Here is a 21,761-nt window from a genome sequence, read left to right as displayed (position 1 = left end):
TTCTTGGTAACAAACACATTATTTCAAGTAATAATAGAGCAACTATGGTTATTACTGTAATTTTATTGATGGAGTATTAAAATCTGTATCGTCTCATTTAATTCTCACACTTGAGGGACGTGATGGAGCCGGGATGTGAAAATACTTCTGCCCACAGACCTAATGCTCTAATAGTGATCTTATTGGTTGCATATCCACAGTTCAGCTATTTATTAATTCAGCCTGCAGGTATTATTTTTATTCCTTGTTGTAAAGATATTACATATAAACAAATCAGGACTCAGAGGGAGAATCCCCCAAAATCCTTTTCATTGGGCAGAGGAATCCCTTTCTTCCATTCTTTTCTTTTTCTTTCCCTTCCTCCCTCCCTCTATTTCCAAACCATTTAATAAATAAATGCCTTCTTGGTGCTAAGTGCCCTGCTAGGCACTGGGAATAAGATTATAAAAAAGATAAAATCCCTGCTTCCAGGGTTCATGGTCTAATTAAGGGTAGAAAAGTACACAGGTAAATGACTAATTTTAGGTCTTTTAAACCTAAAATCAGAGTACTGCAGGTACCACTGTGTTGCCTACTTATCCTCTCCCTTTGTTTTATCTTTCTACCAATATCTCGCTTATTACACAGAATATTTTGAGGATTGCACATGGATTATATTACCGTATTCCAAATAATGTCACGTATTATCAATATTTTATCTGCCCTACTTAATAAGTATTTCACAGAGAGAAAAAGAATCTTTGATAATGGCTACGGAGCAGAAGTTGGGGAAAACAGTAGGTCTTGGGTCAAAACAAGGAGATTCAGGGGAGAATTATCGTTTTAGAACTCCGTCTGAGAGGAGACGCAGGTCAGGCCTGGGGAACAGGTCGGAGGTGCCGGTGGGATGTGTGCGTGTGGTAGGGGAGCTGGATGATGCGGGAGCAGCGTGCCCCGCCTGGGTCACGTGTCTTTGTGGTGAGGTTTTTCTTCTGTGGTAAGAGAAGTGTATTTCCAGACCGTCTCTACATATTCAAAATAAGTTCATAACGCATTTAAAGTTCTGACAAATTATTTTTGTATCATCCCTTTTAACAAACCTAACACATAAAATCTATATCGAAACTGTACAACGTATATGGATGACCTTCCAGGAATCTGTGAACTTCCTAAAATCGCATGCAAAATTGTGAGCATATGAGCATTGGGAAGAGAGGGTCTCTGGCTTTCATCAAAGACAAACCCATGACTCTCAAATAATTAAAGCCCAATGAATAGATAATTAAAAATTGAGAGATGAAGCCCCATAAAAAGGGCTTTTTTTTCTCTTATAAAATGAGAGCTTTTTAGCATGTGATTCGGACATAAATACTGACTTACGTCAAGAGCCACAGACTGTTTCGCCCAGGACTTCTTCACTTGATCATACATAATTGTGTTGTTGATGCCAAGGCCACAGAAGATGACAAAAGCCTAGGAAAGAGAAAACCCACTAATTAAAAATTGCAATAACTCACTGGCATAATCTAATATGAATTAGACTCATCAGAAATGGGTCTGAAAATGAAATTTTATTGTACACAGAGGTAGGCCTTGGGGAAATATGCACATTAAAATTCTTAATTACTATTGTCATGTAACAACTTTATAGCTCACATTGCACATGAAAAAAAATTATGAATTTAATGTCATTGTGAAGAAATGGCTCTGTAAATTTAAAAACATACTTACAGTCTTACCAAATGTGTTCTTAATTTATTTAGATCGTGGGCTGATTTTAGTAATTCCATTCCATTTAACTAAAGCAACCTCATTTTAGTGGCTAGGGCATAAAATATTTTGATGAGGAAACCAAGTGAGCATATCCATGAGGTAAATGTGAAAAGAAAAAAGGTAGATTTAGAACCAGTTAGTAAAGAAGCTGTGAGATAGTTTTGGCTAGAGAAAAATAATCGGGGGGGGGGGGGTTTCATGTTGGCTACTTTGCAGGTGCAAAGTTTACAAGGAAGCCTGTTCCACGCCAACCTTTCCAGCCAGGGGGCAGATGGGAATAAATGGAAGCTTGGAAATGCAAGGAAGGTGATGGCCATACCCCCGGCAGAGCTGGCTCAAGGTCTCACGACTATACATAAACTTTTGACAAATTTTGGCAAGCTGCAACCAGGAGACGATTGGTGACTCGGCTCTAACCTTTGGCTCACAAACTTACTTTCTTACCTCAAAAAGCCGTTGATCTGCGTCATCAAAAGCTTTCCCATCAAGTCTATTTAACACCTGAGCCACTCCTGTGGGAAGAGTTTGGTTTCTGTGGTCAGTTTCAGCGCTGCTCACTGGGTCCCTACAATGTAATAAGCTCCAGCTGACTCTACCCCTCCCCTAGGTGACTTCGGACACTCAGGTTCATCTCCGGTCTCCCGAGTGCCGGCCGTCTGTAAGAGAGGGGTCTGAGGTATACAGCCATGCAGTCTCTCTTCAAAGCTGTGATATCCAAACTGGCTCCCAGTGAAGCCTGAAGTTCTACCAGGCATCAATTTGATTCCTTGAAAATGCTTTTCAAAATGACTGTGCACACTCACTCTGATCTATCTGACATAAACACACAGACACACACATACAATTAGATACATAATCGAGTATTATTAAGTGTGTACATATACACATGTGTGTGCATGTGTGTGTGTGTATATATATATATTTTTTTTTCAATCCCCTGGAACACAGTGCTTGAGTGAGACAGTGTGGCATAGTGATTAAGAACATAGGCTCTGGAGTCACACTGTCTCAGCTCACATCTCAACTCCACCGACGTCTGTGACCTTGAACGAGACAAGTTACCTAACTTTTTTAGCACTAAAATTCTGCATCTGTAAAGTGGGGATTAAAATGTTAACTATCTTGGAGGGTTATGAAGATTAAACGAGATAATGTTTGAGGTTGCCTCAGTGGCTCAGTTGGTGAGGCATCTGACTTCGGCTCAGGTCATGGGTTCAAACCCCTTGTCAGGCTCCATGCTGATAGTGGGGCACCTGCTTGGGATTCTCTCTTTCTCCCCCTCCCTCTCTGCCACTCCCCGACTCATTCTTTCTCTCTCTCTCTCTCTCCAAAAAAGGTAAATAAATTTTTTTAATGTTTTTAAATTTATTTTTGAAAGAGAGAGATACAGTGGGAACAGGGGTGGGCCAGAGAGAGAGGGAGATACAGAATCTGAAGCAGGCTCCAGGCTCTGAGCGAGCTGTCAGCACAGAGCCCGACGCGGGGCTTGAACCCACGAACCATGAGATCAAGACCTGAGCTGAAGTCAGATGTTTAACCGACTGAGCCACCCAGGCGCCCCTAAATAAACTTTAAAATAAAAAAATAAATGAGAACTTTGGGATGTTTTAAAGCATATTGCTCCACAGAGAGTGAACATTCAAGAAGTGCTGGGGATTAGGACACAGTTAACTTTCAAAGCAAGTTTAATTCTGCTGTCTGCTACCAATGGGGTACACACAGTTCTAACAAACTTAATTTATGTGCACTTCCTCTTTCCAAAATTCATTTCCAGCATTGTGCCAGATGTCTCAAAACATACAACTCTAACCAGAAAAACTGGAAAATCTTGAAAAACATTCCCTTGTGTTCCCATTTAGTACAAACAAGAAAAACAGCTGTAATTTAAAGCATGCTTGTGTTTTTTTAAACACCTAACTTCCCACTAGGGAGGTAAGTCATCATATGCTAGAAGATGTATATAATGAAACATGTATCTTTTAGCATGTAATAGACAAACTGCAGTCTTAATTTTGAAAGAATAACAGATGTTTATTGTTACAAATGAAAGCTTTGGGGTGCCAGGGTGGCTCAATCCGTTAAGCGTCTGACTCTTGATTTTGGCTCAGGTCATGTTCTCATAGTTCGTGAGTTCGAGCCCCAAGTCGGGCTCTATGCTGACAGCTCAGAGCTTGCCTAAGATTCTCTCTCTTCCTCTCTCTCTGCCCTTTCCTCACTTGCCACCCACCCTCATAATAAATAAAAAATAAAAATAAAAGTGAAAAAGAAAGGAATTAAAGCTAGCACTAGATTTGAGATTGCCATTGGACATTAACAAATAACATGTGTGTGTTTCTTATGGACTTTCTCTTCTCTTTAAACTTAAATATACTTAAAACTCTATACATGATAGATTTCAGTGCCTTGTCCTCAGGGCTCAAATTCCCAAATCTCAGAATATTCTTTACATTCATTAATGTAGCAATATTTTTCTGCAAATTAAGCAAACTGATGAAAAAATTCTATTATAGTTCAAGTCTTGACAATATTGACAGAATACTAAGTTCATTGATAAGTAGAAGTGTCTTTCAATTTAACAGGCAATGTTGGGGGGAAGCAAAGAGAGGCAAACAGACACACTAGTTATCTAGTCCCCTAAGAAAAAATCATGTTTTAAATTGTGTTTCAGTAATTTCAACTAATGCCTCCACTCTTTATGACTTCTCTACTTTAACCACTGACTTCTTTCTTAGGTTTGATACTTTCCTGACTGAGGTTTTGAGGGGAGGGAGAGGAGAAAAGGAGGAAGAGAAAACTTAGAAGCTCCTTTGGCCCACAGTTCCATATTCAAGGTCAGGTATAGCCTATTTCAGAATCATCCAGACAGAAAGATGTATACTCGGTATATGTATAAAACTGCATGTTTTTGGGGCGCCTGGGTGGCTCAGTCAGTTGAGTGTCCAACTTTGACTCAGGTCATGATCTCACCATTCGTCAGTTCAAGCCCCATGTTGGGCTCTGTGCTGACAGCTCAGAGCCTGGAGCCTGTTTCAGATTCTGTGTCTCCCTCTCTCTCTGACCCTCCCCCACTTGCACTCTGTCTCTCAAAAGTAAATAAACATTAAAAATTTTGTTTAATTACATACATGTTCCTTTTCCTTTGCATGTACTCCATGAGTAAAAGCATAGATGTAAACATAAAGATGTAATGGGAAAGTCTGTATAGGAGTTAGGAGCCCTGACTTTTAATTTCAACTCTGCTACCTACTCACTCTGTGATTTTACTCTGGTCTTTGCACGATCCCCCCACCCTTACCCTCCACCTCAATTTCTACAAGGAAAGATAAGAAAGTTCTATTAGTTGATTTCTGAGATCTCCTCTAACTTCAAAATTATTGGTCCTTGGTGAAAAGAATAAATATTTGCTCACTGTTCTGATTAATGTTGATTCATCAGGAGTCTGCACTTATGAGATTACACAAGAGAACGAAACATAGGTTGATGAGTCTGGACATAAAAGAGGGGAGCAGATATCAATTCTTGGTCTTTTCAGTAAAATCAAGTATAAAAGAGGAGAGCAGTTAAAAACGATAAGGTGCATTCTAAAGTAAACTTGCCTTCATAAAATAAGTTTGTACTCCTTAGGTAATGTCTTACCAATTATTTGGTGATTACTATTCCAAATAGGAACACAGAGGACAGATCTTATGTGAAAACCAGATATCTGGTCAGCCTAGAATATAAGAAAATAGTTAATTAAAATTAAGCATCATTTACCCATTTTTGACTTACAGCTTACCACTCTTCATAATAGACATTTTAAAATAACTTTTAAAAAGGTACATTGTAATCTAATTTTTAATGCATACACTTACCTGTCTTTTTTCATTTAAAACATCACATGAACATCCCAAGGAGATCAAATCCCAACCAAATACGAATCAATGAAATGACCCGATGTCAACACTACCTCCCCCAATCCCTGCAGCCATAGACAACTGGATATACAACTCTTTTTTTTGGTAATGGTTTTTATTTATTTTTGAAAGACAGAGAGAGACAGCACAAGCAGGGGAGGGTCAGAGAGAGAGGGAGATACAGAATCCGAAATAGGCTCCAGGCTCTGAGCTAGCTGTCAGCACAGAGCTCAACGTGGGGCTCACGAACCGTAAGATCATGGCCTGAGTCAAGGCCGGACGCTCAACCAACTGAGCCACCCAGGCACCCCTGAATGTAAATCTCTTGATCATGTATCATGATCATACCACCAGACAAAAATTCTGGCAACTGTTTCTTCCCTGAGTATTTAAAGTATTTTAATTAAACCAGTGGTCAATTGGGCATATCTATTAGTAAAAATGTTTTGAGCCTATAATGCTGCCATATGTATAATTATTTTTAATACTCTATAATTTTAACACCACTAATTAACTATGTATAAAATCATATACAAAAATTGAAGTTGCAAAAATATATGATAAATGTAGAGGTTCAGAGATCTTTCTGTACTCTAAAAGGTTGTCAGATGATGTATTTAAAATATGAAGGTGTAGTAACCAGGATCAAAAAACATCATTCAGTAATAAGCTCCATGTAATATTAAAACCAATGGTCCATATCTGAACTGTTAGATCAGAGCTACTAAAGACTGACAAGAGTGCCGGTGAGTTCATATGACCTCGAGTTCTAGTGAGAAAGGCCAACCTGCCATCCCAATACTGTAGGAAAAACAATAAGATGGCAAGATTACATCATGGTTATTGGGGTTAAAAAAGGCACTTTAATAATTTTAAATATTCATTGTAGAGCTACATATTTAAAACATTTGAAATTAGAAGTTATTTTACACACCTAAATTTTATGTTTGGATTGTTTTGGTTTTCCTCTGAGAAAATAATTTTCCAGATGTCTTCTATTCTTGATACCAATATGTTAGTTTCTTTTTTTTTAAGTACTTTTTTGGTTTTGTTCAAGAAATCTTCCTCTGCTCCTGGCTCAGGAAGATATTTTCTTATTCTTTTCCTAGAATCTTTATTGTTTTAGCTTTCACATTTAGATCTGCAATCAAACTGGAAATGATTCTTGAGAATAATGTGAATTAAGAGTCATTTATTTACCACTTCCTATGCACCAGACACATTGCTGAATTTTGAGGATATAAAAATGAATTTAAACAGTTGCTTGAGGAGCTCACAATGTAGAGTAAAAATAGAAACAGTTAAGATAAAATCAGTGTCCAAGTAAAGAATGTTCAAAATACAATAGAAAAACCAGCAACTGACTCTGTTTAGAGAAATCAGGAGCAGCTTTAGATCCTTACAAGTAGATCTTCAGTGACAGTAATGGCAGTGACGAAGATTAGCTAACGTTTACTGGGTGTTTGCTTCATGTCAGGCACCCTATTCAGCGCCGTCTTATGCGTTATCTCATATACTTATTAAAACAACCTTACAGGTAGGTACTGTTAACATCCTCCCTTTCAGATAAGACTCTGATATCTGCCTTGCAAGTGGAGAGACTGGTTCAAAGGAAGTCAGACAATAACAAACAAATCCATCAAAGTTACCCTCCAAAAGAAACAGAGTGGCTTTCTTCCACTCCCTAAGGCTAAAGTCTAAATTACAGCGATGCTAGAGGAAGTCGGTTTTCGAGAGGCCCGAGAGGCATAAGCAACAGACTCGGGCTGGCCAGAGCAGCACTGGAATGTGTGGGTCTGTTTTGTTGAGGGTCACACACAACTGTTGGTAGTCCTGAACCGGTGTGGAGAAGACGGCACAAATGCCTCTGCCAGCTCTGGGACCACCGTGGCCCCACTCGAACCTCTCCTAGGAGATCTGAAGCAGCTGAGGAGGAAGGTCATGGTGCAAGAAGACAAGGAACACGGAGTGAAAGAAACCAGGAGAGGGACACCTTGAGAGGCTAATGGGGGAGAAATACAAACCGTAGGCTGTTTGCCAGTGAAATAAGTGAGAATTTTGTTTACCAAAAATTATTGTAGTTCCTCAAAAGAAGTTTTTATTCAGGGGAGCTGAGACTATGTGTTCTCCTGTCCCTCCCGAGGATAACATGGAAGTTTCTGGTGTGAGTCAGAGTGACTGGAGTCTCTTCATGTGGGGAATACAGGAAGTTTGAGTGAAATGATCCTGAGTTCAAGTTATAATTGAGATGGCAGGGGGAGGGGAGGGTGGTTAGGGACTTATCTTGCAATCATCAGCCTCTGGTTCCATGAGTGAATAAAATCGTCAAGGAAGAACTTGTCCAAGGAAGACACAAAAGGGATGAAAACTGGGACATGATATTTTGGGCAGAAAGATGAAGGCAGGGTCAGTGACAGGGATAGAAAAAGAACTCAAAGCTCATACTCCTAACCTCCAGGCTTTGTAGCATTTCTAATGTGTGAATACATTGCTACACCTTTCTGGAAACAGATTTACTGATGTGTATCCAGAGTCCAAAATGTATAAATACCCTTTGAGCAATTCCTATGCCTAGAAATTTATTTTATGGTAATTATCATAGCTACACACAAAAGTTTACATACAAAGGTGTAAATCATAGCATTACTGGTGATAGTGATATATTAGAAATAACCTGAATACTCAACTAGAGGCAGTCGGTTAAGTAAACCATATCACATCTACACGATGGAATATTATCCATCTAATTTAAATCATGCTATAGAAGAATATTTGTTAACATGGAAAATTTTAACATATTAAGTGACAAGAGTGTGGGTGGGTGTGGGTGTTCAAGCACTTACTGTATACATTGGAAAATCCTCGAAAAATTATAACCACAGTAGTTCCTTTTGAACTGTTTGCCTATGGGAGTTTTTGTTTCTTTATTTTTAAAGTAATCTTTACTTTTTAGAGCAGTCTCCAGTTCACAGCAAGATGAATGCAGGTAGAGAGAGTTCTGATGTACCTCCTGCCCCCACGCATGCGCCCCAACATCCCTCACGAGCCCCATCACTCCCCAGCACATGTGTTACAACCGATGGACCCGCACTGATACGTCACTGTCATCCCAACCCCTTGGTTTACATTAGGGTTCGCCCTGACACTGTACATTCTATGGGTTGTGACAATGGGGTCATGACATGTATCCACCATTATTGCATCATCCAGAGTAGTTTCACTGCCCCCCAAGTCCTCTGTGTTCCATGCATTCTCTCCTCCATCCCTGTTCAGTTCTGGTAACTACTGATCTTCCCCCTGTCCCAGCTTTACTGAGGTAGAATTGACAAATTTATAACATGCTTAGTGCATACATCATGATGATTTGATATATGTATACATTGTGAAAGTATTCTGTCTTTGGGAGTTTTAATTTTTTTTAATATTTTTAAGTTTATTTATTTTGAGAGTGACAGAGACAGCATGAGTGGGGAGGGGCAGCTGGAAAGGGCGAGAGAGAGTCCAAAGCACCCACCGCACTGCCAGCACAGAGTCTGATGTGGGGCTCAAACCCACAAAGCTGTGAGATTGTGACCTGAGCTGAAACCCAGAGTTGGACACTTAACTGACTGAGCCACCCAGGCGCCCCTGTCCTTGGGAGTTTTTAAATTACTGTTTCTGTTTTCTAAATTTTGGATAACGAATTACTTGTCCACAAAGGAACATGTTATTATTCTAAATAGAACTAGAGTGGAAACTAGTGTCAAATTTAAAGTCAAACAGGATAAGCACCGAAAATGAGTTATTGGATTTAGTAGCACAGAATAACTGAAGGCAAACACACGGGGAGAAGGGACGGGATAAGGACCCGAAGCTAAGGGGTTAGCTCTGGAGGAGAAGGAGGCCACGCTGAGCAGAGCCGCACTGACCCAATGCCAGAGGCTTGCGTGGGCTGAGCACAAGAGGAGAGGCCAGGCAGTGGAGGATGTTCAAAGTGTCTTTTTAAACTGGGGGCTGAAGGGGGGGGCGGAAGGGGAAGGGGGGTTATGGTCATGGAGGAGGGCACTTGTGGGGAAGAGCATTGGGTGTTATATGGAAACCAACTTGACAATAAACTATAAATAAAAAATGTTTTTTAAAAATGTTTATTTATTTTTGAGAGAGAGTGGGTAAGTCAGGGAGGAGCAAAGAGAGAGAGAGAAAGACAAGGATGGGAAGTGTGCTCCGTGCTGACAGCAGTGAGTCCAATGCAGGGCTCAAACTCAGGAACCATGAGATCATGACCTGAGCCAAAGTCAGATGCTCACTCACTGAGCCACTTGGGTGCCCCGAGAATGTCTTTAAATCATTCCCACGGTCGCTGAGGGAAGGAAGTGAAGCTAACTGGCTATGAGAATAAGGAAGAGAGAGCAGTAATGATCAGCATGCTTGAAGAGCCCAGCAAGATGGGAGATAGGGAGGGGGGGTGGCAGAGTCTAACGAGCGTGAAATTTCAATTTTAAGATTAATAAGGGGGCACTTGGGTGGCTCAGTTGGTTAAGCGCCCGACTTCAGCTCAGGTCATGATCTCATGGTTTGTGAGTTCGAGCCCTGCATCAGGCCCTGTGCTGACAACTCAGAGCCTGGAGCCTGCTTCAGATTGTGTGTCCCTCCCTCTCTGCCCTCCCCTGCTCATACTCTGTCTCTCTGTCTCTCTCAAAAATAAGTAAACATTTAAAAAAAAAGATCATTAAGGCAATCTCCTCACTTATCTATCTGTGGTGATGCTGCTGTTTCTGGAAAGTTCAACTAATTCAGGTTAGTTACATAACCATATGAAATGGGAAGAACTAGGAGCATATATCATCCCCTGCAGGGGCTGAAGGAGAAGAACATAAGACATCTGAAGAATGAATCCCAAACAAAGATGATGAGGGATAAGAAAGTATGAAAGGAAGAATCTCTGTTCATCAGATAACCCCAGATCTCCAGATTACATCAGTCAATGGAGCTCAGAGATATTTACTGGCCTCTCAACCCTGACCACGTCACTAAAACTCTTTGTCTCAATGTTGTCATTGATATTTATCTCGTGCACACCAAAATGTCAACATTGGCAATCTCCAGATTTTGGTATTAGAGCTGATTCTCATCTTTTTTCCTTTGTGCTTTTTCTTATTTTCCAAGTTGTGTTATAAGAATATGTGTGTGAAAGGGCTTCAAAACTTGTAAGATGTCTTACAAATGTAAATATTACTAATACTGAGAGGAATACCTGCCCCCAAATACCCCACCGTTCCACGTGTTAGACCATATGAGATTAAGCAGCCTTTCTAGAAGGCTACAGTTAAAATAAACATATTATCTGGTAGTGCCTATTTCTTTCCAATTAAAGATTTGTATACCTAAAAATTTTGTTTAGTCTCTGTCCTGATTTGGTTTTTCCAGGTAATGGATCTACTCAAAGCCATTAAAACACACTTGTTACATTTTCCAGCCTCTCAGAGGTGGTCAAAGAAATGTTAAATGATTCGGTGATAATGTAACACTATTCTTTAATATTTGAAGTGCGTCCTTTCCCTATAAAGATACATACAACTTAACACTAACCTAAAGCAATACCTTATCCCTCAAATGTCCATATACCAGTGAGAAATTCTGGTATTAGGACAAACCAAGGGAGAAGATGTTCTGAAGTCAGTCCTTTCATTTTGAAACAGTAGAGAGGCAGTTTCTTTTTGTCTACTTTATCTGTACATAGGATCAGTCCTAATGGCTTCTAGAACATACCTACAAATGACTCCTTAAATTTCAGACAAAAGTACTCCTAAAAAAACAACTCACCTTTGGGCTTAGAACTGAGACATTGTCTTCACCACCTATGCAGCAAAGTCTGTTCCACTCTTAGAACCATGGGGCCCCTATTTGTCTTGACTTTGCACAGCTACCCCTTTCTGTACCTTATTCAAGTCTTAGTAAATCTCCTGACCTTTTCGCCTTCCTGGTCATTTGGAATTCTTATATCCACTGTCCAAGCTTCCCTACCAAACCCTACTCCCAGGAAAGCATCTCAAACTGGCTTACACTAAGTATCAGCACTTGAGAGATTATTGGTAGCAAATGTGTTTCAGCAGATCCACAGAGCTCTATCTCTTAATGGTTTCAATTTTGCACATTTCCCTTTGTAAGAACGGTGGAGCTGATAGACCATAAGGCATTATAGAGAATAGACAATGAACTGTCCTGCTGGGCTAGCACTCAGCATCTCAGATCGGGGGAGTGCTTTGCTATGAAGATCTGACAGGTAAATGGGCTTTAACGCTTTAAGTCAAAGGATCTTAGAGCCTGGAGCCGCATTATCCTTAAGTGCCACATGACAAGGGCAAGAATTATTGAGTTGTCTTCAATAGGCTTTAATAAGAAAAAGAAAAAAAAGCAAAAACAAAAACAGAGAAAGGACTTCATATGGGAAAACTCATGGGATTGAAGCATGATGGGCTTAGGGTCATGACACCTTAGATTTAACTGTGTAACTGGGCATCAGCCTCCATCATAGAGGAGATCTGGGTGTCAATGGGTTTCTACTGCTCTTAAATTTGTAACAAATACATATGCCACCAAACCATCCATGCAGAAGGTGTGCCCTACTTTTTAGTTATTTTCTGCCATCTCCCCTTTGCCAAACCTTTTCTATTTAAATGTTGGGTCTAATTGTTCATTCCTGATGTAGGAAGAAGACAAACATTGCAAGTAATGGCTCTGAAAATTCTCTCCATAATGATATAAATGGGAGGAAATACTAAATTAAGCAATAGAATATTATATCTTAATAATGACTAAATAATGGCTTGTTGTGCATTAGTGTATTTGTTTTAAGGTATTCTTTTGAATCTAGTATGAAAAGAAGGGCAGGAAGCTTCACAGATAATGTACTACAGTGCAACTAATTATAGGGGGATGAATTCATAAGCACAATGCCAGCTAAAAACAAGACCAGAATAAGTGTTTCAGGGTGACAATATTTGTAAATAGAGTATGCGCTCCAAGAAGCCACCTGATACAACAGCAGGTCATCCGTAAATGCACTTTATGTACATGCTGTTGGAACATTCTCAGACAAGGGTTTTAGGATAAAATCCAAGCAACACTCCATGCTGACCAGGGCAATAGAAAATAATCATCTGAGTTCCCTAAAGACACAACAAGACAAGTTAATTTACTTAGATCTTGTGTTATTTCAATTCTGGTTTTGAGTAATAGTTTATAGTTTTTAGAGGGCTCACCATAGCCTGACAAAATGTAATTTCACGTAAGATACAAAGGGTCTAAAATTTTAAAATATCTTTATAACTTTGACTATAAAAATAATACAAATCCTTGGGAAATTTTAAGTAAAAATAAAATCAAAAGCTCTAATCTTACCATCTCTAGATATGGCCAACTAGTAACAGTTTAGTATAAGTTCTTCCTGATCTTTTCCTACAAATATACAATATGGTCATGCATCAATTTATGATATATTCAATAATATATTATATATTCATAAATAACAGATAAAATGTTCAACAACACTTAACAGTAAGACTATTAAGTGCTAAACATTGTTCCAGTTGTTGGGGAGACATCAGTGAACAAAACCAACAAAATTCTCACCTTCATTGAGCTTACATTCTAGTGAGAGAAGACAGATGGCAAACAGTACAAAAAAATACAGAAATAGATTATGTATTAGGAGGTGTTAGGGATTACAGAAAAAAAAATAGAGCAGGATGAAGGGGATTTAATATCAAGGCTGCCAGGCTTTATTAACAGGTAACATTTGAAAGATGATTTTAAAGAAGTGAGGATGAGAGCCATGCAGATACTGGGGGAAGAGAATTTCAGATGAGGGACTAGCCAGTGCAAAAGCCCCGAGGTAGGTGTATGAGCAGCATGTTGTAGAAATAAAAAAAGACCAGTGTGGCCGGAGAAGCAGGAGTCCGGGTTGGGGCTAGATGATGAGGTGCTAGAGTGTGTAAGGCATTGTAAACATCTGAATGAATTGTGAGTTTAGCTTTTTTACTCAAGTGGCATAAGGAGACTTTGAAGAGTTTGTGAGCAGAGTTTTGATATGCTATGACTTGAAATTCAAAAGCATCTTGTTATCTGGCTATTGTAATGAGAACACAGTGCAGAGGGGAGAGTAGAAGCAGAGATTAAGAGGTGATGGCCATGAAATAGTCCAGAGATGAGGGTGGCTTGGACCTGGGAAGCAGCATTTGAGTGATGAGAAGTTGTCAGGTTCTAGATAAATTTTGCAAATAGAGCCAGTTGGGCTTCCTGATGAGTTAGGTGTGCAATATGAAACAATCATGCCTATAAAATTTTTGTCATAGGCATCAGAAAGGACTGCGTTGCCTAATAGAGATGGAAACAGAGAGGAGTAGACTTGGGAAAAAAAAAAGATTGTGGGCTCTGTTTTGGACATGTTAGGTTTGAGAGATCTGCTTGAAAAATATGTGTATATGTGTGTTTGTGTATATATCCACATATATTATTCCATACATTATTCTATACACACTTCTCTGTGGCTTTTTTTACTTGTGGACATCTTTCCATATCAGGACATAGGGAAGATCTTATGGGATAGAGATATTTTGTGTGGATGTAATATTAGTCATTATTATAGTGTGGTAGGCAGAATTCTAAGGATGGCTCTAAGATTCCCACCTGCCACCTTCCACTTTGTACAAATCTGGCATAATCCTCTCCACTTGAGTGTGAGCAGGACTTATAAATATGATAGCATGATCACTTCCTTGATTAGGTTATGTTATGTGGCAGAGGTGACGGGACAGCCACTCTTGTGATTATGTTAGTCACCCTTGACATTATGTAAGCCTTCTCACAGCCAACTGGGATAAGATTCTTCTATTGGTTTTGAGCAAGTGAGCTGCCATGTTGTGAAAAGGCCATATGGCCAGTGCCTAACAGCAATTTCTTTTTTTTTTTTTTTTTTACCAGCAGCTAGTAAGAAAATGGAAACCTCAGTCTGCATCTGCAGGGAACTCAATTCTGCCAACAGCCTGAATAAGCTTTGAATACAAATGAGAATGTCACCTGACCAACACCTTAATTTTAGCCTTATGAGACCCTGGAGCAAAGAAACCAGCTATGTCATGCCCAGATTTCTCATCTGCAGAAGCTGTGAGATAAGTAGGTGTTTGTTTTAAGCTGCTGAATTTGTGTTGACTTGTTATGTGGCAATAGAAAATTAATATCCATAGTATTCTGTCCAATGTTTTCAGGAACCAAGCATGGGTACCCCCTTCCCAGGGAACAAATGACTGGGAAAACTACAAAGCCCACCTACATGATAACCCATGAACATGAGTGTTTCTTCAGCCTCTATAAATAAATATAATTAGGTATATATGCATTTTTGTCTTCCATTATTTTCATGGAGGACATAACAGAGTCTTGTAACAGAATAAACTTATCACAATCTTCATAAGGTGGCAGAATTTAAAACTCAAAAATTTAGTTCTGGCTCTGTATCTTATATAACCATTCTGTCATAAATTTCCACCCATAAACCAAGGGGTTTGGCCTTAAAATCATGCACGCTGTCAAGCACAGCAGGCGCTACTCCTGAGAGTCAACTCAAACAGGCAGACAGAAGGCAAATAATCACTGTCCCTCACCCTCTTAGTTGCTCTGCTCCTCACAAGGAGGGAACTCCATTAAATATTTAATCCATTCCCTGAGAGAACACCCAGCAGGTGGACACCTATGATTACTTGCCCCATAGCCTTCCCAGCGAGCTCCCGCAGCACCTGGGCTGGGCTTTATATCACATTAAAGATTCCTTTGTAGTTTCTATTAAAAGGAAGACCAACAGTTTCAAAACTGAGGTTTCAAAATAAAGATCATTCTCTTGCTGTCTACCCTTGGGCAGCATTTGTGAGTTTGTGAGGACTTCCCAGAAGTTATTATAAGGTAGGAAAGACACCAAAATTGGAAATCTAGTACAGCTATGGCAAAGCTTGGTAGAATAAACTCTCTCTTATTAGCAGGAAATAGCCACTGTTATCATGAATTTCCAGATTGACAAGCTTCCCATGTTTGTCTAAATTGGAGAAGAAACTACCAAATGCACACAAACGGGTGTACTGAGGTTGGCATCCAGTTAGAGATGGGTTGGCATCCAGTTAGAGATGCCCTGGGTGAGCCATTCATCAGTGGCTCTGGACAGTTTCATTCAAGGAATAAGAAACACCTCCCTAGCCATTGCCAATGATCAGGAGCATCCATCTGGGCTTAACATCATTTGATCATCCTTAATGTGCCTTGCTAATCTTGCTAATGGATGTCTGGCCATTCTTTTGAAGAGCCAAGTCTCCATATTGCTGGCTCCTTTAGGGGAGAAGATGATGACCATCTCCCCAGGGCAGCCCAAAGCCACAAGACATGCATCCAAACATAACCACCTTGTAACTAATGCCTGTTATTGTTCCTTCTCTGAGAAGACAAGCAAAAACCTGACTGTCTTGAAGACCTACAGGTTATGAGATTAGTGCCACCATCTCTTCTTTAGAGTCGACAATCACCTTTAACTCTCCTCCTTGGCTACAGACTTGCATCTTCCTTCCACACTGTGTCTCTAATGAAAAGGATTGAAGTTGTCTTATCTTTAATCAAGGTCGGCTGGTCTGCAGCTTTGTGTAAGGCACCCCCATTTAGAGATAAGAAACTAGTCCTTAATCACATGAGTATGTTCACTGACATTTATATAGGACTCCATCATTTACAAAATATTGAGATAGAATTTTACATGTTACAATATATACTCAAGTAGTATGCCCAAGATGGCTCAGCTGGTGAGTGGAGCTTACAGGACAAAAAGGTAAGTCTGCTGGCCAACATTCATATGCCTTTGTGGATAGAGGAAAGATGGAGCAGTGATTCCATTGCCCAGGCAGCCCCTTAGCAGCTCAGGGAATTGAATTAGGAATCAGAAGTTCCTGTCCATTTTGTACCCTACTTTGAGGAAGCTGTGTGGCCTTAGGTAAGTCACTTTAGACCTCTGAGTCTGTTTCCTCATGTCTTAATTAAAGAAACCTCTAACATTCCTATTAACTGAAAGTTGACACCTCTACAGTATGAAACCGCAGAATAAGGCCAATCCAGTTTTGGGTGTTCTGTCCCAGGACATTACATTGTCTGATGAGTTGGGTCCTTCTTCATGTTCAGTGAAGAGATTTCAGGTTGCCAGAATTAGCCACTGAGCCACTGAGAACTTTAGGATAGATAAATGTGTTTCTGGAAAATTTAAGTTCATTATATAGACTTACATTGAGCAAATCTGGAGGAAAAATAGAAAATGCTTTGAAAGGGATTACCCATGCTACCTCTCTGCAAATTATCATTCTTGTTAACCAGCTTCAAACTATTCAGGAAAGTCAGTGAATATAGAGAACCAAAAAGCAAGCACTTCTTCCAGTGAAGAAACTCTGGAAGATGCTCCATTAATCATGGATTTAAACACTTATTTCCTTATATTCTACTAGTGATAAATAACTACTCAATTATGATTACTGGTAAAAATTATGGACCCACATGCTAGCCGACCAAGAAGAGAGGACTCAAACCTTTTCAGCAAGACAATGTAGTTCTAAAAGTTACCCTCTACCTCTAGGATGATTCCAGAATTACTTTTAGTGTAAGAATGAAGCAATTTCATTTTGTCACGGTATTTTTTTATCTTGAGGAAAATACTTAAAACATTAATAAAAAATATTTATCTGAAATGGTTGTCTTTATCTTATGATCTACACCATCTTACATCAGGCTTCATGGAAAGAAGGTTGGAGCCTCTTAGCCTCTTGGCACTGCAGCTCAGTCTGAAGTCTCATTCATTATTAACATAAACAGTTGACACCTGTCACTGAGGCAAAATATACTTGAGAAGGGAGGAAGCCTAAGCAGATAAATAATGTTGCTTTTCCTGGCATGATACACAGCACACACACATACACATACACACGCGCACACACGCACACACGCATGCACACATATACATGCACGCAACACAACATACACACAACTTTGTAGGACGTATCTACTAAATGCCTCTCTTTTTCTCTCATCTCCATCTGCATTGATGAATTCCTTTCCAATTTTTTCCTTAAAATGAGAAGGAAAACATAAAATAAGTTTATATTCCAGCACCATGCAGAGACCATGTAAATATTATATATAATGCATCTTCAGATTTGTATTTGAAATTTGGTATTAGGTAGGTGGCAGACTGAAAGCATTTTAGGTGGAAGGCCAAGAAATAATGATGGTCTAAGTACATGCTTTATTTTATCAGAGGGAAAAACGTGATTTTACTAACTAGTCATCCCTTAACTTACCACAGTTTACTGTCTTCAGACATCATTGCTCCTAACTATTGGATAAAAGCATGAGATTTTTTATGCCCAATCCCACAGAACTAACTGTTGCATTTCTGCTCGAGAGTCCACGTTGTTCTTTTTATAGATCAGTGGAGTAGGCTGCCTTATCAGAATGGACTGTAAACACAGAGAAAAATGTAAAATGGCTCTATCACTAATCAGGAAAGTTGTGGTAAGAGTCTGACTATAAACATAAGAATATGGTCTACCCAAGATCACTATATAATATGAGCAAGAAGTTTTCTTGATAGATTAAATGTGCTTGCTACCTGCTGTTTTTCATAAGAAAAGAAAGGGGGGCAGAGGCACCTGGGTGGCTCAGTTGGTTTAATGTCCAACTTTGGCTCAGGTTATGATCTATAGTCCGTGGGTTTGAGCCCCATGTGGGGCTCTGTGCTGACAGCTCAGAACCTGGAGCCTGTTTCATATTCTGTGTCTCCCTCTTTCTCTCTCTGACCCTCCCCTGCTCACATTTTCTCTCTCTCTCTCAAAAATAAATAAACATTTTTTTAAAAAGGAAAAAATGATTGGACAATAATTTTTCCTTCCCTGATAGAGTTGAAGATGCTGATAGCCTGTGACCCAGCATATCATTCTCAAGGTATAGACACTACAAAAATTCCTGTATGTGCGCACCAGAGACATGTACAAGAATGTCCCTGGCAGTTATGCATGAAAAAGCAAAACATAGAACCCAAATGTCCATTAACACGATAATGGATAAATAAAGCGAGGCTTATTCATACAGTGGATACTTGGCAACAGTGAAACTAAATGAATGAATTATAATCTCTGTGACTCAGGAACATACATTGAATGAGAAAACAAGCCATAGAAGAATAAATACAATATAATTTAGCTTCTATAAATTTCAGAGATACACAAGATACAATGATGTATTTGGCAAGGATTGAAACATATGCAATGAACGTACACAGAAAAGTGAAAGAGTGTTAAGTTCAAATTATGACAGTGGTTACCTCTGCAGGTAAAGTAAAGGGCAAGGTACTAGGGAAGATCAGTACGAGGATTCAAAAGCAATAATCCTGTTCTTTTCTTAAACTGGGTAGTGGGTGCTCACTGCATCATATTTTGTTATACCTTTACATATAGCTAATGAACCAGCTTTTTAAAATGGTGTAAATTATTGATTCCTTTTGCTTCCTCAGAATTTGGCTTCATGGTCCAAAGATAAGAGCAGAATAACATAAATCCATGCCAAATTTAGTACTATGATTTGAGGTAGGAATCAACCCATTACCCCTTGACATCTAATCTCACATGATGGCAGTTTGTTCAACTACTACTGACGTCAATAAGAGGATTCTGAGAGCATTCCTATGTAAAACTGTGTTTAGACATCTGTTCTTCAGTATTTTCTCTCTAAAAGCAAGGAAGAAAGAAACATGGCCAAAGGCAAAACTTCATCAAATCAGTCCTAGCCCATAATGCTAATGGATACAAATATTGAGCTCTCTCAATCATTTCTGCTCTGCTAATCACAGAACCGAGGTGGTGGTATTCCTCCTCAAAAGAGGACAACCAAAGAAGCTTTGGCCTGTGTACTTCCCTGAGGAAAGTAACTCAAAGCTCAAATAATGCATTGGAACTGAAGAGACCTAGAGGGTGGTCAGTGTGGGGACAGCGCAGGGGGAGCATGCTGTAGGGACCCCCAACCCAGACTGGGAGTTGATGAAAGGATTTGCAAGGTAGGAGCAGCTGAGCTCTATGCTTAAGAATTAATAGAAACTACTAGAGGATATGGTCTGGGGGAAGAAAGTTCCAGGCAGCTACAGAGAGGTGCTGAGTTTGGGGAATCTAAAATTTCCCTGCAGAGGTCTGCAAAGATGACTGACATGACTAAAGTTCTAAGTTAGGTTTAGATTGAAGCCTCCTGCCATATTGTGACCCACCCCAGACGTGGGACAGTACAGGGCAGGGCTCAGGGGAAGGGCTCTGGTGTCCAGGGACCGGGGCTGAATCCCTGTCATTCTCCAGAGTCATCAACCAGCTCTCATTTCAGCCTAAATGTTCAGTTCTTATTGCTAATCTATCCTCTGTCCCACAGCCACCGAGGTGGTGTGATTTCCCTAAAGTACAACTCCTGTGTCTCCCTGATTTAAAACTCAACTACTCGTTCCCCACTGCCCAGGATAAATACTTAAACTTCTTAATCCAGCTTTTAGATTGGAGCAATCTGGCCCCTGCTTCCTTCTCCAGCCTCATCTACCTGGTGCTTCAGCAGCATTAACTCACCTCAGCACCCCTAGCCCTCCAGCCCCCCAGGGTCCCCCCATCCCCATACTCCCTCAGCTTTGCCTGGAACACATCTCCACCTTCGTCACCAAAAAACTCCTGCTACTCTTTAGATCTTAGCTTGGCAACCTAGAATAGGAAACGTGTAATTTATTGAATACACATACACACACACACACACACACACACACAAAGATATTTTGTAAGTTCATGTAAATTTATCTGTATGACACTGTAGATACTTAGAATTTAAACATCTGCAAGTTAGAATCTAGATTGCTTTAATACATTCTGCATATAGCACAATGTGCCTTGAAAATTAACATTAAATAATAACACAAACCAATTTACCATTTCTTGGGAGCAATTTTTAAAAACATGGTAACTGTTCTGGCATCTATTTAACTATGTTAAATCCACATTTTTATTAATAACTATTTCATAATTTAATATAAACTATCTTTAATATAAAGTGTTCATGAATTGATGCATGTGTACTTGTATTTGCACACAGGTAAATTATATATATATGTATATTTTTTTAATAGTTTATTGTCAAATTCGTTTCCATATAACACCCAGTGCTTGTCAGCACAAGTGCCTCCTCCATCACCACCACCTCTTTTCCCCCTTCTCCTTTCCCTTCAACCCTCAGGTCGTTTTCAATATTCAGTAGTCTCTCAGGTTTTGCATCCCTCTCTCTCCCCAACTCTCTTTCCCCCTTCCCCTCCCCCTGGTCCTCCATTAGGTTTCTCCTGTTCTCCTGTTAGACCTGTGAGTACAAACATATGGTATCTGTCCTTCTCCGCCTGACTTATTTCGCTTAGCATGACACCCTCGAAGTCCATCCACTTTCCTACAAATGGCCATATTTCATTCTTTCTCATTGCCATGTAATACTCCATTGTACATATATACCACATCTTGCACAGGTAATATAAAATGTACCCAGTTGTAAAAAGTATCAACATAATACCTAATAGATAGCCATTTTGCTACAAAACAGACTAGAGAGAGGAGATTTTTCTGTTACTCAACAGTAAGCAATGCTAAAAATCTGATCACAGGGGAAGATGCAAAAAAAAACCAAAATTGCCAGTAAACTTGCTTCAGCCACCAAACCATCGCCAGTGTGATAACTGAACCTTCAGAATGCAGCCAGAGAATTCCTCCTACCTCGGCATCAAGGCGAGGATCCTGGTAGGCATCGCTGATGTTCACCGGGAGGCCCGTGGAAGCCACTAGCTCGGCAACACTGTTATTTATCAGCCAGTCGGAATATGAAGATTTCTCCATGCTCTCTTTGAAACTATCAAAACCAAAGCAGGCAGTAAGAAAACAGAGAAATGTAAGTTTGTTTGAAAGGAAATCATATAAAACTACAGTCATAGTAGGTTTATCTATTCTCCTTAACAAGGGATAAGTGACTTCAGTCACAGATTAGCAAGGTAATTATCAG

The 21,761-nt window shown here is 39.7% G+C and overlaps 1 protein-coding gene across 1 annotated transcript in view; it reads right to left on the bottom strand.

Moving 5' to 3' along the window:
* PDE11A (phosphodiesterase 11A) overlaps positions 1-21,761 on the bottom strand; it is a 350,510-nt gene that overhangs the window by 150,134 nt on the left and 178,615 nt on the right. Inside the window, exons 6-9 of the mRNA XM_029934333.1 lie at positions 21,479-21,611; positions 5,389-5,464; positions 2,197-2,264; positions 1,360-1,452 (exon numbers count right to left, since the gene is read on the bottom strand). Of these exons, the coding sequence (XP_029790193.1) occupies positions 1,360-1,452; positions 2,197-2,264; positions 5,389-5,464; positions 21,479-21,611 (370 nt within the window). The remainder of the gene's footprint in view (positions 1-1,359; positions 1,453-2,196; positions 2,265-5,388; positions 5,465-21,478; positions 21,612-21,761) is intronic.

Source organism: Suricata suricatta, chromosome 3 (assembly GCF_006229205.1).
Source record: "Suricata suricatta isolate VVHF042 chromosome 3, meerkat_22Aug2017_6uvM2_HiC, whole genome shotgun sequence".
In the NCBI taxonomy this organism is placed as follows: domain Eukaryota; kingdom Metazoa; phylum Chordata; class Mammalia; order Carnivora; family Herpestidae; genus Suricata; species Suricata suricatta.
The sequence above is the reverse complement of the archived record's forward strand: the minus strand, read 5'-3'. Positions and strand labels throughout refer to the sequence as shown.